The sequence below is a fragment of the Rhinolophus sinicus genome, linkage group LG02 (genome assembly GCF_036562045.2).
Source record: "Rhinolophus sinicus isolate RSC01 linkage group LG02, ASM3656204v1, whole genome shotgun sequence".
Lineage (NCBI taxonomy): Eukaryota > Metazoa > Chordata > Mammalia > Chiroptera > Rhinolophidae > Rhinolophus > Rhinolophus sinicus.
Window position 1 is genome coordinate 170,557,868 of NC_133752.1, and position 18,118 is coordinate 170,575,985.

An 18,118-nucleotide genomic window follows, 5' to 3' on the forward strand; every position below is an offset into this window, starting at 1 on the left:
GACAATGACTTCAGAATCTAGAAAGGTGATTGATGAAAACAGACATTATAAATATCTAATCCAGAATTCTCGAGTCCCCCACAGAGTTGTGCTTTTGGTGATCTCCTTTTCTTACTATACACACTTTCCCTGAATGACCTCATCCATTTTATTGGCTCTAGTGATTATACATTGATGATTCCCAATCAACATCATTATGGCTCATATTCTTGTTCCCCGGGCCTATATTTCTATCAATATCTGAATGTTTCCCAGTCACTTCAGTCATATGCCTAAATTCAAGCTAAATATCTGACCCCAATCTGTTTTTTCTTCTGTAATCTCCATCCCAGTTAAACATCATTCATGAGAATGTGCGTGGGTACCTGGGGGAAGGGGAATGAAGTAACCTTTTATATATCCTTCTGGAGCCAATATCCTTGGCCCATTCCAACCAAATCAGCATATTACGGCATCAATACCTACGACATGTCTACTGAATTTATCTCCTTCTGTCCATTTCCAGTATTACTTTCTCTCAGGTCCATTCCCACCCTTCTGTTTACTTTGTTCTATATAACTGGAGACTGACTTCTGGAAACTCTGTTTCTGAAACTCCCTTACCAAATGGCTTTTACCTCAATTTGATTTATGGGGCAGTGGAGTGAGAGAACATGTTAAATTGGAGGCTTGGAGTGGGGAGGGGGTTGGTTCTTTCCAGCCACACAGGAACTCAAATATTCCATGTTTATCAGTCTGCAAGGTTTTGCTCATGCTGTTTATCTAAATAGAATTCACTTTTTCAAATTTGCAAAAACAAGGCAAATTCCCACTTTCTTTAGGGCCTGCTCAAGTATCATCTGAATGTCCTCCTCATCTCAGGGGAAATAATCCCTCCCTCTCATACAGATATCAAGTAGCATGTTCTGAGTACTATCAAGACATCTTTAGTATAGCACTTAATGTGCTAATGAAATTGGTCCCTCATCAAAAATATCAATATCTTGTTTTTTATTAAAACACATGGATACATTTTATTTCTTATCTAACTTGACATTTGAATGTTCAGTTCTTCCTAAATCTACCAGGCAATTCCACCCCCACCGCCACTCCCATTTTCTTCCTACATTCTCAAATAAGCAACTCTTTCTCTATCTGAAATATTGAAATCCTACCAGATGTCTTGTTTTGCCTTTGTGTTACTCTCCCCACCCTCCTTGAATGGCTTCAATTACTCTTATGATTTCATATAGTATCAGTAAACCTATAACTCTTAATCTATAGCTCTGGTATAGGTTTATCTCGTCAACTTCAGATATGAATATTCTGGACATCTCTTTCTGTATGTCCCACAGCCTTCTCAAAAGCAATATATCAAAACTTAGTTCATTCTCTCCGTTACCCTCATCAAGTTCCTCACTACCAACACCCTCTACTAACATGGGTCCCAGGCAATAAATAGTGCTGTGAAATTTCTCCAGCCAGAAACCTGGGAGTCAAGATTGATTTGCCCTTCTCTATCACAGATATTTAAATCAGCCAGAAATTTTTGTAAACTTCCCTCTGTAATGACCCTCTAATCTGTACTGCTTTGTATCCTCATTAAGACACCCATAAACAGATTCTTATCACTTATCACCCAGATTACTTCTATACTAGCCAGTTTCTATGGCCTCCTGTCCATTTTCCCCATTGCTGCTAGAAAAATCCTCCTCATTGCTCTCTAAAATATAGTTCTGACTCCATCAGTCCACAGGTGGAAACTTTTGATGGCTTTCTACTGAGTTCAGAATAAAATCTAAACTATCATGACACAAGACTCTCCACAATTTTGCCCCATCTAACTCATCTCTCTCACCACTCCTTCTCTTTACACTGTGTTCTAGTACTAACAAAATATCTGCAGTTCTCAGCTCTGTATTTTGTTTCACAAATCATTGCCTGTGGCCTACTTCTCCCTTTTCCCAGAATGCACCTTCTTTCCTTCGTGGCCTGGATAATCCTTTGCTCCTCATCAAGATTTCACTCAGGCATTACCTCCTCCAGAAAGTCTTTTCTGTACAATCTCACTAAGGTGCACTGTTGTCTCATAGTGCCTGTGTGTGCTTCTATGGGTACAAACGTCACTGTTTTCTAATTGTATATTTATTTCAGTCTCTATTATCAGACTATGAATTCCTTGAAATCCAAAATCTGTGTCTTTTTTTCTGGGCCCTCCCTATTTATCACAGTTTTCTAGCACACAACAAACAAATACTTCTTGAATGAATGCAGTAATCTTACAGTTTAGGTGTATATATGGCATATCTAAAATACATAATATATTTAATGAACGAAAGTTAAAGATCAGACCTTATTCACCTTTGAATCTCTTGTATCAAGCAGAGTCCCTGTCATACAACAAGTGCTCAATAAGTGTTGAATTTTTATTGGTCTCAAATAGTCTAGATTGAGTTGATTTGGTGTCTGAGTTCTGGAAAACCATGTCAGCCCTCTGTTCTCTCGTTCTATGCCAAAATGTCGAGTACGCTCATCTGTCATTTGAGGACTTATATTGGGCAGAGCACTGTGAAAAGCTTAGAAAGATTGGTCTTTGTTCGCTTACAATTTTACCATCTAAATATATAATGTACATAGAGACACACACATAAATGTAACATCAGATTCCATCACATGGACAAGAGAAACAGGATCTTACTAGCCCTATAAATACTTCCCCTGCCTTCCATGGATTCAGAGATAACATTGTCCCCATCTTATTATGCTGTTTTACAATACAAAAATGTTCTAAAATCCAAGTCAAGAACCAGGAAATGAGTCAGAAAAAGATAGCTCGCTCTCTGATAACTCACTCTAATTTCCTCATTAGTGAGAACGACATCATCATAAAGAATATCTGCCAACAATCTGATATAAAAATGTACATGCATCATGAAAAATAATTGCTGTTCAATTACTACTGAATCATAAAGCCTTCGTACAGGTGCAATAATGCAAGAAGAGCCTTGAAAGTATGAAAAACTGCTTAGCTTAGGTAATTACATGTGTTTGAATGAAGTCCCCAGAATAAAATTTGCAGAGTTTGAAGAAACAGTGAAATCAAAACCAAAGTGCTATTTATAACTATATATTTTTAAATTTTGTGTTTTTCCTCCAATATAAATTTTGAAAGGCCAGGGATAATTTTTTAACTCTGGGGTCCAGAGAGAGAGAACACAGTATCTCTTCCTCTGCTTTCTACCTTCCCCACCTCTCAAATTGGATCCGCAGGGACAGTACTGCAAAGATAGAAATCTAGCCATAACCGTGGTAATTGCATCTTTTAAAATAGTTCAATCTTACTTACACTGTCTGCATAGTTTACATATATGAAAAGCAGAATTCATAGGAAGACAATTCTATTACTACTGTGAAAAGGATATAATTCTTGTAAATTTCCAGGGTCTTTAGCAAGGGAAATTAGAAGCAGAGAACTAGAAAGGGCCTTAAATGTCATCTAATGCAAAGCCCTTAGTTACTGTATAAGAAACCTGAGGTCCTAAATATTTATTAAGTTCATTGTACAAATTTGTGTAGATAATAGAAGAACCAGGTCTAAAAGCACTTCTACAATATTATGGATTTGACTAAGCATAATAAGCTCTGTTGGTCCAGGTGAACTTCTAATTTTCAAGACACTCAAACATAAAAGTTCTAAGACAGATTTTTACCCAGCTACAATGTTATAGAAATAAAACTGGGCTGGCAGCAAAGGGGCATAAATATTATTGCAGCACAAGCTATTAACTAGTTAAGTTAGCTTAGACCAGTCACTTCAACTCTCAGACCTTCAGTTGCAAAGCACTGTAAACCAAGGAGTATGGCCAAAATGCCTTCCTTCAGATCTAAAATTGTATCATTTTGAAATTAATAGATAGTTGGTCTAAAATTATGAATTTTTTAAATCAAGTGCCACCGTTCTACCTGTGTCTCCACCATCTTCAATGCTCTCTCCCTTTATGGTAAGATGCCGTCCTTAAGGAAGCCATCATTCCTTCAAAACCTGTCTGTTAACTTACGGTCAAGCTCATATTCTAAGGAAATAATTGGTTTAAAAGCGGGGGCCTCAATGTTCATCGATATTTTAAGTGTTTAAGGCTAGTACTATACAGGTTAATTATTTCCACCTATGCATCTTCCCTAAAACTTGTGCAGGCAAAACCCAAATCTGAAATGAATGACAAGGAATTAGTTTTACCTTCACATTAGCATAGAACATGCTCCAACCGCTTGCATTTTCCCTTTATGAAAATATAATCCAGTGTTAAAATCACAGCCAAACTGTTTAGTCTACTCTACGAAATAAAAGTTCAAATTAAAATTGAAGTAGATTAGTATTTTGTAATTAATTTTAAAATAACTAAAATATCCATTTTGCTGTTTTAATAAAAACTCTAACTTTTTCTCAAAAAAAAAAAAAAGTTTATTGTTCCACAGTTTATGTTTAGCATTCGCTATAGTCTCCTATAGCTGTGCATAGGAACAGCATGGAGTCCCCATAAATTCTCATGGAATCCGAATGGTATTCAGCAGAGGTGATTAAATGGTAATGTTCTAAGCAGCCTTTGCCTTGATAATCCTTCCCGTTATTACACACAGTGTCATTGGAGGTTATGCTTCACCTCCACTCAAAGAAAGAAGTCACTCTTCCCCCATACACACAAAAGGGATTCTGATTCCCCTCTTTCATCACCTGTTGGATATGCCATAGGTGTCTCAAACTCAGTATGTCAAATAGTCATCTTCCTTTATCCCAGATCTGTTCCTTTGTACTGAATAGCACAACTATCCACTGAGATGTCTATGCTAGAAACATGCACGTCATCCTTGAAGCCCTCCCTCACTTCCTCATGCCACACATCCAATTAGTCCTAAAAATTCTGTGTCCAATTTTCTACCAAATCCTGGTACTTTTTTCCACAAATTTTTGCATAGATTATTATACTAGTACTCTAGGTGATGGTGGCAGTAAAATAAGTGGCTAAGGATTATTGAGTCTTGTCAAAAGCTCTTAACTGGTGCTCATACTTCTGATCTTTACTATTAAAAAAAATAACTTGTTAGGAAATATTTTAGGCCTTTATACCCTGCTCTATTGTAGAAATTCATTCTATGTGGACAGGTCCAGCATATAAAGAGGAATGACTTCAAGAAGCAATCAAAATTCTGCCTTATGGAGCCATTTGTGATCTGGTTTATTTTTTTCTATTCAGCTTCATCACTCATTTCTCCCCACATCCATGAAGCTCCCTGATCTTGGCCTTCTAAATCTGCTCCTTGAACCAGTAAAAACAACTTGTTTAGGTGCTTCAAGAATAAAATGTTCTGTATTTTGGAGAGCATGCTCTCTGTTAAGTACAGCCTGTGTGTTCCAAAAACAACATGGGCTTTCCAATTAAAAAATAAAACTGTGTGAAGTTTGTATTCTAATTTGACATTATATATTAAGACACCTGAAATCTTTCCCACACTTTAACCCAGTGATGCATTTCTGAAAAACTAGCCTAAGAATATAGTGTGAGCATGGGGGAAACTTTATGCACAAATATTCATTCTTGCATTGTTAATAAAGGTGTTTATTTTTTCTTTTAAATGTGGGTTCATGGTCAAAAGCTAAAGAAAGATTGCTTATAAAGGATTTGAGACTAATGTAACCAAAAGTGGAGGAATAATTAAGTGAATGATGTGTCTATTAATGTAACCATAAAAATTTATGTTTACAAAGAGTTCATAATGGCATGTTAACGTGCTTATAACATTACCTACCAAAGGGGTAAAAAATGTATTATACAGTAATTGTATACAACTATACTATTTAAATATTTAAAACCTACTAATAAAAAAGTAATGGACAGAAAACTATCAAAAGAAATGCTCCCCAAAATTTCACTATTTATTTTTCTCTTTTATATCTATTTTCAGATGTTCTAAATAGTTTCTAATGTACATACATCGCTTCTATAATGGAGGAGCATTATTCGACATTATTGAGGGGTGTAGAGCAGGAAGGGAGAGGGACAGAGAATAAGTCTAGGGGTGAGGAGAGTTGTACAAATCTAAAGTATGTGTAAGTTCCCACTCAAGTTCAAACTTGTTGATAAAGAGGATGATATTTAATGTTCCCTGCCAGTGTTATCTTCAAGTGGAGCTGGTATTTGTCCTTCAAGCTCACTCTGAGTTTGGTATTGAGAAACACCAGTAAGAAAAAGGTGTCTACCCTATTGTTTCAACTCTACTTAGCAAATCCTGTTATTCTCCCTAACTCAGCTACTCCCAAACCACAGGTTCCCACCCAGGTGGCCTGTTCTTGGGCAAAAGAGCCAAAGAATTCACAAGTGAGCCAAAGAGTTCAAACATAACCATCATCAGGCCCTAGGAGGGTTCACACTCCCTTTATTGTGAAATAACACTCTAGGAGTTCTTTGTTAGGCGCTGGAGAAAGACTGTCCCTTGCATCTGGGTCAAACACCTAGGATTTCTGTAAGCCACAGGAACCAAATGAGGTTAACTTAATCAAATCAAGGTTGACTGGAAATTGAGTCCTTTACTGAAGGAAAAACGAATCCTATCATGTCAGACAACAACCAAGGAGTCACTGAGTTTTCCATCAGTCTCAGGGGCAATCCCTTTTTGGGTACTGCCATCTGAATGACTCAGCTTCCACTGTGTCCATTCTTGAGTCTTGCACTCATGATTAAAATTCCTGGGCAGAAAAACTAAAAGGACTGTCTTTGACCATGTGCTGATCTCTGTGATCAGAAGAAAAGAGATACCCTGATTAACAGCCCCACCAGGGCCTCATGTAATAGATGGGAGTCTTTCCCCAAAGGCAGGACAACCACATGTTGGGGTTTGCCCTAGACAGTCCCAATTTATAATTGTTTTTCAGGAATAACTATAAATAGCATCACTTTCACTCACAAAAGTGTCCAAGTTTGGATAATAAATTGCATTATCACTCTACACAAAGGAAAAATAGGGCATTGTTACCAAAGAGGGGGGAAGTGATGCTGAGCAGATGAAAATAGCTACCAGGACAATGAGACTATTAGCAGGGGTCAAAACAAAGTGTTTTGCTCCCAATCTTTCAGGTCAAAAGATAAGAATCAGAGTCAAAAGCCCTTATCAAGTGTTTTGCTTCTGACTCCAACATGAAAACAACATTCCTATCCTCACTCTCTATGTGTTGAATTATGACTTTGACCCAATAGTTCCATTCCCTTGTCTTTGTATGTCCTTGCAGCTAAACCCCTAAATGTTAAAGTGTTCTCTTTTACTGCTGCTTTTTTAGCTTAATTGGTGCCCTCCTGCTTTCCAAAATAGAATGCTAACATCCATTCACCCAGCTGAAGGGTCAGGGTGAGACCAGATCCAATATTCCCCAAAGCATGTGTAGGATGGTTGCTATACCCCTGCTGCTGACGAGCAATACAGAGTCAAATGGCGCCTTTTGATTCTGATTTCCTCCGAGAGGCTGCTCTACAAGCTTGGGGTCAACTTAAAGGAAGAGGGTTTTTGTTTAATATGTTTGCCTTTCATTAGTGCACTTAAATTACTTTCTTGCAAACTCTGCTTCTTACCTAAATGTACTAGCACTTTTGTTACTTAATTAGCTTTCTTATCAGAATTCCAACCAAAAATAACAAGAAATGTAATAATGATAAGGTATCCTGCCCCCTGAAAACAGATTTCCTTTCACGCTTTATCTCTCGGTACTGTTCTGGCTTGTTTAATTAAAGTATCAGAAAATATTAGACTCAAATTATTTCTTGATCTAGTGCTCAAATTCTCCTGTAAAACTGCTTCTTGTGCCTCAGTATTTAAACCTTTATCAGTGTGAGGCAGATGAGTGTCTACACGCATGCAAGTGGATTCATGTAATTCAATATAATTTTGGAGGAAGAGCCTAATTTAGCCTCTAAGTAATTAGACAAATCAGATTTGGCTACTCTGGGCTACCATGAACATTTAAATACTCATGTCTTCTCTCCTGTGCTCCTCTATCATCAAAATGAACAACATTAATGTGCAAAAAACCTTATGAAACTTCAGCATGGAATTGTGAAATTTAAAGCAAAGATCTTTTTTTTTTTTTCATTAGAGGGGTGGGGGTGAAAAAAGAATCACCAAGTTCAAACCACTAACATAAGTTGTATTCAAAGAGGGTAGTCATGTCTATTATAGATTTTAAAATAACTGAGGAGGAAGTATCCTTGCATCACAGCATCAAGAAGGAAAAAACTAAGACATACTGGTTACTTCAATTCATCATACTCTGTGAAAAAAATTCGGGTTGGAATCTGGTGGAGCTGTGTGAGAAGTTCACTTTCTTTGAAGTTGTCTGCAATATGATCCCCTTTTCCACTGTCAGGCTTGGCTACTGCAATTACCAGGCAGCCATTCTGAACTTGTGTTTTATCGGAACTTCAATACTTACCCCTGTGTTTGCGGGATGGTTTGCTGATGTCTGTCTAGGAAGAAACAAACTGGTATACATTTGCTTATTTCTACATTTACTAGGTGAGTGTCCTCCTCTGACTGGACTGTTTTGCAAAGATTTTTGTTAGAATTTTTAGTTTATTATTACTTCTACCTTATTCTTAGCATAAAATGCAATAAATGAAATAAGGATGTTTTTTCAATTTATTTCATCTTCTGTATTATTTGAGGGATGCTAGTAAATGTGTGTGTGTGTTAGACTATGCTTTGAAATCTAGATTTTTGCACTGATTATATTTTAGAATACTTTACATTTCTGTTTTCTGTACTCCTTAGAATGTCTTCCTTTCCCCCTTCCTACCCTAAGACCAAATTCATGACAAATGCTATGCGAAACATAAATTCATTTGCTTCACAACTAAGATGAAATGTGCTAAAAAGGTTTTAGAAGTTCATGTAGAATAATTGAGGAATGTTTTCATCAAATAGTGGTCTTTTAATGTCATAATAATTAAAATTGCTTATGAAGACATTCTTTCTATATTGTGACCTATGACTATATGCTAAAAAAATCAGTGAATTCAAACACTACACTGTGCTCCTTTACATAGAGAATAATTAATATATCTAGAAAAGTTTGGGAATGAAGAGATTACAAGAAATGTTGGGGAAATACCAAGATTGATAAGGTAAGCAAGTCGATTAACAGTCCAGTATTTTAGACCAAAAAGTTCAAGTTGTTTTTCTAGACAACAAAGAGTCACTGAAGATATGAAAATATTTGTGAAATACTTTTCTTCAATAAACAGGATGGGCAATCACAGTGAGAGGTTAAATACAGAGCAGAAACTCTCAGGATGATGGTCTCGGCAATGGAGAAGTGTCAATCCAGGAGAGAACATATGAAAAACCATAAAAATTAGGCAACTAAATAAGGACACAAATATGACAGAGGAACAAAAATCAGCTCCAAGCTTCTGAGCTGAGGAACTCAGGAAAGTAGTGTGCTGTTCATCAATATGGAGAAGTACAAGAAAAATGCAGGTCTGGGGGAATAGACAGGGAGATACATGAGGAAGGGATGGGTATCAGGTATTCAACATACTCTGCAATTTCAGGCAGATGGTCAATTACCACTCACTGAATTGATTAGAGTGTAATACAAACTTGTAAGCTTCTTCACTCCTTCAATTCTTTGAAATAAAAACCAAGTCATTGCATGGCAAATATTCATTGAACATTCAACAAATATTTCTCATTGACTACTCTGTCCCAGGCATTGTTCTAGGATCTGGGAATGCAACAGAGAAGAAAGTCCAAAGTGGACTTTCTGGTGTTGAGAGAAAATAAGTAAATAGATACTATGTCAGGTGTTAATGAGCGTCATGATGAAGAATATGCTGGGTAAGGGGACAGGACGGACTAGGGAGTGACATGGTTGCTGTTCTGTATCAGGGGATGTTTTCTGATAAGGAGACATTTAAGAAAGGGCCTGAGTGATTTACTCTTTTTAACTTGGTAACAAGGCATATCAGTAGCACTTGGTAACTTCTTAACATGGTAATTTCTATTAGTCTAAAATCCTGTGTGAATCATCAGACTAGGACTGAAGTACAAATTTTGTAATTTGGCAAGCAAAACACCTAAGTCAAACTCCATGTCCATTCTTTTTTTTTCTTTTTTTTTTTTAAATAAAAGTTATTTCCTTGTGACTTCCACGCACAGCTGCCATCAATTTCCAACCAGTCACTACGTATCAGAGGTTCTATCAAAAAATGTGTCTCTGTCTGAATTGTTAAAACCTTAGCTCAAAAAGGCTTCTTAACCATCATATGGCCTATTTACTGAGCTCAGCCATCAGGGTGACTCTAGTCCATACACCTTTCTACCAACAACACTGACTTCCTGAAAGACTAAATCTATATATACTGGCTCTCTTATTTAAAAAATAGAATCCAATTTCGTACATAAGAACCTTTACAATCTGTCCCAAATTTACCTCTCCAGACTTCTGTCTCAATACACAACTTCAACCACAGAACACTTCTTGTCTATTTCCCTACTTTTCTAATCTCATATGTGCTCTTTTCTGTGCATGAAATTGTTCACCTGCCTTTATCCTTCCACCCCATACCCAAGATTTGAAAACTCCTGTTTTTCCTTCAAGCACCATGTAGTGTTTACTGCTCACTTCTCTGTGCTCAACAACACACTGATCATACCTCTATGACTGTATTCACATCAAAATATAACTGTCCACCGGCACATCTGCCCTCTTGGCCTCATTAGCTCCTGGAGAGAAGAGCCAGCAGACTCCCACCACCTAATAGGGGATATGGCACATCCTCGTGCTTTACACAGGGCTAGCAAGTCCGAGGGTGCTGATTATGCACTGCACAATAGCACATATCAAAAAGACACTTTTATAATCAGAGATGTTCTTGATTTGTATTTTTATTACATCAATTTTATAGCAGATAGAAATAAAGTTTCGATCTAATGAAATCAGTATATTATGACATGTTTTCAAAAGATGGAAGTGAAGTGCCTTTGTAACTTACACAATAGTACCACTAAAAGTGTTGTCTTTAAATAAACGGTTGCTGCAAGAACTAACTCCTCTGCCCATCCTCTTTGGATAACCTTAGCTTGCCGGGTGTCACCCTTCCAGAGATGAGCACTGAGTAGCAGAGACAGTAGTGTGTTTTATGTCTGGCTAACCCCAATAGGGAACACTACAAACTCAATAATTTAAAGGGCCTATCCTCATGATAAATCAATCTGTTACCAAATAACTATTGCATGTGAAAGCCACTGTAAGGGAGACAGACACATTAGACAAATATTTTGCCTTTAAGGAGCTTGTAGTCTAACTGAGAAAACTAATCATATAAAAATTTATAACAAAAATATGAATGTTAAATTAATAAAATGGAGGACAAAAACTAACATGGAGAAGCCATTTTCTCTAATTAAACTGACCAAAAAAATGGATGATTTGACCACTTGACAGGAATTCCAAGAAAAGGGAGATTATATCTGAATTACCCAGTAACACAGGGCAAATCACTTAACCTTACTGAACCTGTTTCTTTTTTTTCTATTTTGTTCTCTCTTTCTTTCCTTTTTGGCAAAATCAGAATAAGAAAATCTATCCTTTGACATCACAAGTTTTTCCAAAAGGAAACAATGTAATACAGACTATAAAGAGCTTAGCAAAAGTGTGGAATTGAATCATAATTTCTATTAGACAAGGGAAGTCTCCAGGTGTGGTCCCTGCAGGGAATGCTCAGTCCTCCATTATCACGACCTGTCCTCCCCTCCTTCAGCTGTGGACTCACCCAGCTCACACCCCTCTCTCCAGCTTTCTTACCTTGGTGTGAAGCAAAGAAGGCTCCACCCCACTGCTTGAGAAATGGAGAAATAAGAAGGGCATTAAAAGGAGAAGAGAAGTAGAAAAGGCTAAGAGAGGCTATGTTCTCCTCTAAGTACAATAATATTATTCTTAAAACATTTTATTGAACAGGCTTCTGAGATGTCTGAGATCATCACATTTTCTATCACTTGACTGATGAAAAAAAAATAACCCTTGTCAGCAGTGGTTTTCTCTGGGGGGGTGGGATTATAGGCATATTTAGTTTCTTACATGACATATTTCTGAATTGTTTTAATTTTCTTAAAATGGGCATGATTTTCTTATGCATTCCAAGAAAAAAGGACAGTTCAGGCTTGAAGGGGAGGGAACTAGAACTCTGGATTAGTTAAAATACATACTGAAGAAAATTTTCAGGTTTAGAAAAATTATGCTACCTCCAGAATGTCAGTGATTAACAAACATTTTAATAAGACAATCACAGAGTGATGCTACTTTCTGAGGGAAACCCTTTTGTGTGATGTGATTTGGTGATTCAATTGGATTATGCCATATTTATTCCCCTTTTTTCTTTGTCTATAGGCACTGCTTTGTTATCTATGGCTGCTTTTCCCTTGGAAGATTTCTATATAGGTACTCACCATATGGTTAATAGAATACCAAAGAAGGAGCAGAACAGGCTGTTTTACGTAGCACTGTTGGCCATCTGCTTTGGCACGGGAGGAATAAGAGCCATCGTTTGCCCACTGGGTGCTTACAGCCTTCAGGAGTATGGATCACGGAATTGAATGTGTTTTTTTAACTGCTAAGTAGCACTGGTTGGGAGAGAAACAAGGTTGATGACATTCCTCTCCCTTTTGGGATTTCTCATTGTTTGCTCTCTGGCCCCATTTTGATGGTAGTACTTCAGCCTTCTTTATTGATTGGGATGGGTAATGGACAACACGACAATGCCTGTGACAATGATTCAGTCAGTAACCGTGGGAGCCTATGAGTCAGGTAAAGACCAACACAACTTATCAGCACCTTCTCGAAATACATTGATAAATTTATCCTCCAAGTAAATAAGTGTGAAATGGCTTGTCATATTGAATAGAATGTGGCTTTGGAGCCAAATGGGCCTGGGTGGAAATCTCAACTCTACTTAACACATTTTTTGTGGGAAACGAGTAAACTCGTCATATCGCCTCTAGTTGGAACCGGCAAAAATTTTGCAAAGTAAATAAATAGAGACCTCTTTTTAAACTAAAACACTGAAAGTTTCATAGAAAAATATCAAATAGATCGAAAGATATGAATATTTTACGGAAAGTCTAATTTTGGCGAGAAAATGTCAAAAAAGCCCCGTGTTACAACACGATTTGGCGGGAAAATGCCCGCTTACAAAGTGTTAACATAAGCTACCTGACCTTGATCAAGTCATTTATTCTCTATAAGCCTCAGTGTGATTATTTCTGAAAGGTTATAATAATGCCTCTTCTTGGAATTTATTACAGACAATCAGATCTATATTGCTGGCAGAGAACCTGGCACATAGTAGGCGATCAGTAAGTGGTAACTAGTATTGGTAGTTATTATATTGGAGTAGATTAATTTGGCAGGGATTATACAATCACAGGGCAATGCAAAGAGAAGATGAAAAGAATAGAAGAAGTGTTTTACAGTTTGTTAAAAGATCAACCAGCACCTGTTTCACATCCACTTTGGCCCCACCATCTGAAAGTTTGTATTCCCTGAAAACCAAAGAACCTTTCTGTGAATCTTTGCCTCTCCCAATGAGTTCTTATACAGTTCTATGTGTTTTTAAGGAATCAATTTTTATTATCAAATACAAATTTTTAAAAAATTGAAATTTTGATCTTAAGGTAGAGTATTTCAGCATTTAATAGAGAATTTTGTTGTTTTTATTGTTATTCATCAGTGATGTCAAACAGATCTGCAACACATTGTCTTTTGTTCCCTTTCCTGTGAAGTGGGTTGCCAATATTTTTCTAAAATATTCTTTCCAACATTAGTAATGGATAATGGAGCAACAGATAACAGCAATGCACAGAGAGCATCAGAGAAAATGTTTAAAGAAAACTTATATTAAAATTATTAAATAAAAAAGTTTTAGAATAAATGTTATCTAGGTATATGCAGCTATCCAAGACAGTTCCTTTTTCTCTTTCCTTCCCTCTTTTTCTTCCTCCCACCCCCACCCCTTCTCTGATTATATTAATATTACAAAGCACTCAGGCCTATTTTGGATTAAGTCCAAATGTCAGAGAATAATGCAGTTTCACCAAAGGTGGAAAGGACTCTACTTCTTTATAGCAAATTCTGCCTCCTTGACCTGCCCAAAGGAGAAAGAAAAATCCTTCTTTTTTATTCTATTCGGAAGTTTTAATCCTTAATTAGCAACATCATTTTGATTAAATAAGACTCTGGAGGATTAAGACTGGAGAGCAATCAGTTGTTCTGAAAGATAGCTCTGGAGAATTTATTGTACTGTGGTCTTAGTCATTCAGAGTTGTGTTTAATCAAAGTGACATTTCTCAGTGTTGATTACAAAGGAGACATTATATGAATGAAATATTTCCTTTGGGCAATGGAGGGGACTCCCAATGGGATTGTGCTTTAGGACTTTGTAGAGGGGGCAGAGGAGAGAAGTGAAAATGAATTTCTACAGCTGTGAGGAGCCAGACCAAATTTAGGATAAACACATTTCGATTTGGTTACCTATTATTTCCTAACTTCATTAAAATCTTCAATAATAAGAACCATGCAGTATTTTTCAAACCTAAAGTGAAAGCACCTAGAAATGTGTATGAAGAATCAGGGTGTTATTCTTTAATGTGGAAAAGGATTATTTGAATGGTAAGCTCCTTAAAGGCTGAATCTGATTGCTTCCTCTTTTCTTAGGAAAATATTCAGTATAAACTGTAAACTGCATGAAAACTTTTATGAACAGCTGCTTGTAGCAGTTTATAGAAATGAATGGTAACTCTATTCCTGTCCATACTGCACGGGTTGGTGGCAAGACTGTAAGAGACCCCACTGTGCAGCCAGACAGCTGGCAGGATCCTGGCTCTGTCACCTAGCAGTTTTATGGTCTTCAGCAAGTGCCTTAACCTCTCAGAGCCTCAGTTCTTTCATCTACAAAATGGGAAGATCTTGGAGGGCTGTTGTATGGCCTATACATAAAGTATCTTAGCACATTACAGATACTCAAATTAGGATAGCTATTACTACTATTATTAAATGACAAATAAGTCATCAGTTAAAATTATTGTCTAAATTCTGGAAAAGATGGTACCTATTTAACAGGAGGCTATCTTTAAAATAGGCAGCCCAATCACTTATAATCTATTTCTTCAAGTGAAAAATGCCTCTAGAAATTACAAACTTGGCTAATATAAGGAATTTCAGTAGGGTCTTTAAAAAACAACATACCTCTTGAAGGCCGCATCCAGTTCTATTTTCAGCACAGATGTCAGATGTTCAGTTACAGGACCTTTAATGAGATGTGTCATTGTATCTACTTAGATAATTAGATAAAGCTCCCCAATGATCATGTGAAATGCTGTAGACTGGAAGTTTCAGGCATTGAAAGCACCACTTCAAAGTAGAGCTGCCAAATGTAGGTGAGAAAACCACTCCCAGCCAACATTACCATCTGGTACTGGATCTTCCTCAACGATGTACCTCATTGAAAGACTAAAGCTAAACTCCCAGAAATCAAGAGGTATAATAATCTGCCAACATTCTTACTCCATTATCCAGATCAGAACCTGGCTCTTTCAGCATTTTCCAAAATCTGAGGTATACAATTAAGATTCACCACACTAGAGATCATCTAGGTAAATACACCTGTGCAGAATCTTTTCTGGAAGCCAAAATAAGGTGGATACTTAAAGTCTGTTCATGACCATAATTTTAAACTCTACCACAATTAACCTCAAACCTTTCTTCCACATTTCTCTACTTAATTCACCTGATAATTTACATCATATCTGCATATCATAGTCTGTTACTAACTAGTTACCAGAGTTAATTATATATTATTTAAGCGTTGAATAGAATATTGGTAAAGTACTTGAAAAAGTCTGGAGACTTATTCCATTCCAGAAATTTTGACTATCTAGTACTCAATTGACCTTACAAGATATCTGTTTTATATTAAAATGTTCTGATTTTAATATTTATTTACTCAAATTGAATGTCTTTTATCTTAGTGAAATAGTTGAGATAAAAATTTATTATCCCACAGCATTTTTCCAAAAGCTGTTTTAATATTCACCTGAGCATTGATTGACAGTCTCACTCCCAACCTTTTAGTTCAGAATTTCCTGGGAACATTGCTAGGGAATGTACATTTTTAGCAACTGCTTCAGAATTTAGAAAACAGTTCCAGAGACATAAAGAAAGGGGATTCCAAAAGTAATCTAGAGATTACCTTTGAAACAAATGGAACTAAATGATCATTGAAAATCTTTGATGACTCAGCAACTTTCTACCACACTTCAAAATCTACTTGATTAAGAAATTCTACATAATCTTTGAGGAAAGAAACAAAATATGAATCTACATGCATTCTGCAACAGTGAAGTTATAATTTATAAGGTACATTTCAGCCAACAAAATCAATGCAGTTCACGGATTAATCTTATTAATACTCATTAATACTCAAAATATCCTCTGAGTTGCATAACGAGGAACAGCTTTTAAATAGCCTTTTTTTAAAAATCACTAGGCCTTCCAAAATTCTATTTGCATGGGTTTGAGCCAAATTTAATAAATGCTTCCCATTCACCCTAATTGCAAGAGGCACCTCCTACTTCACCGCTGCCAAAATTGTAAGCCCTCAGGAAATACACTCAGAATTTCTCTCCAACATCTAAGTAGAAAACAAAGAATAATTAGGGTTAAGAAAAGACAAATTCCTTTTATTTCTTACTGCTCTTGCTGCCTCCTTTTTCTTAAGCTCTGCTTGGTAGCTTTTAAGTTTGGTAGGTGAACGAGTAGGGACTTATTTTCATCAGTAAACATGAGCTGGCTCAAAGCTCTTCAACTCAGAAAGGAGAGAATGATATACATAAACACCAGTTGAAACTGGTACGTTGGCAAAAGAATGAGGGACAGAGAGAAAGGGAATGAGAGCAAGTTAAAAGTATAAGAAAGGCAGGGAGACCAAGAGAAGGAGAGCGAAACATTCTCCCAAATTTCTTAATTGAAAATATACCTTTTACTTTAATCATGCTGTCTATTCACCAAAATCAATGATCTTCTTTTATTAAACTGCCTTTTATTTAACAACATTATTGAAAAAAATTATAGATAAAAAGTAAGAACTGTAAAATTTTTATTTGCTCCTTCTTTCTCCAAATTCATGGCTGCCAGAGTATTTTTTGAGGTACTTCAATGGGCCAGTGGTTACACTAAAAGAAGCAATGATTGATAACAGCCATTCACCCAAGTGTTTCACTAACTCTTCTAAACAGCCTAATTTTATCCCACTGAAGAGCTGCAAATCCCCTGATGAATTATCTAAGTCCTGTTCAATGCAGAATAAAACATTCACTCTGAACTCTTCAAATTGCCCACTAGTGCTATGAAGACCTGAAAGTTTGCCTCCTTTCTCTGATACTTTTCAGGTTAGGAAAGACCATTTTAAACCATTTCTCCTAAAATAAGTCTAAAACATGTCAAAATTGTTTGGACTAGGGAATGACAAAATATTTGAGTGAGTTTAAAAATTATAACAAAATAAATTAAGGTAAATATTTAAAATAAATAACATCAAAAATATTGCTGAGTTTTGCAACAACAGGTTTTTTTTTCCTTATTTGTATTCAACACCATAGAATCATGAAGACAAAAAAATAATTTCCACTTATATATACTCCTAGTTATTTGCAGTTCCCAGTCTGTATTTAAAAGTAGACTAAAGAAACATAGTTTTACTGCTGCTTTCAATTTTCCTTAATCACTGGTATTTGTTTTGCTTTAGTGCTTTGCTCCCTGACTTTCTGTGTGAAAGGTGCTTTATATATTCAATTTGCTAGTGAGCTATGAGATGAAAGGAGTCTTAATGGTGAGCTTGAAGACTGTAGATTTTTATTTCTTTTATTTTTTTTTTTACAATTGCTATACATGTAATTTCACCCTTAATTATCTATGGCTCCTCCTGTCTATGGATCAACAAAGACATGTATAAAACATGCCTGTACTGGTTAATTCTTTCAGAAAATTGCACAATCAAATATGTTGGGTGGCATTTATTCAAATACATTTAGTGCTTTATGT

At 36.3% G+C, this 18,118-nt stretch overlaps 1 protein-coding gene across 1 annotated transcript in view; it reads left to right on the plus strand.

Moving 5' to 3' along the window:
• The first annotated feature begins 8,189 nt into the window (after positions 1-8,189).
• SLC15A5 (solute carrier family 15 member 5) overlaps positions 8,190-18,118 on the plus strand; it is a 69,884-nt gene continuing 59,955 nt past the window's right edge. The window contains 4 exon segments of the mRNA XM_019744690.2: positions 8,190-8,260; positions 8,262-8,314; positions 8,317-8,538; positions 12,413-12,634. Of these exon segments, the coding sequence (XP_019600249.2) occupies positions 8,190-8,260; positions 8,262-8,314; positions 8,317-8,538; positions 12,413-12,634 (568 nt within the window).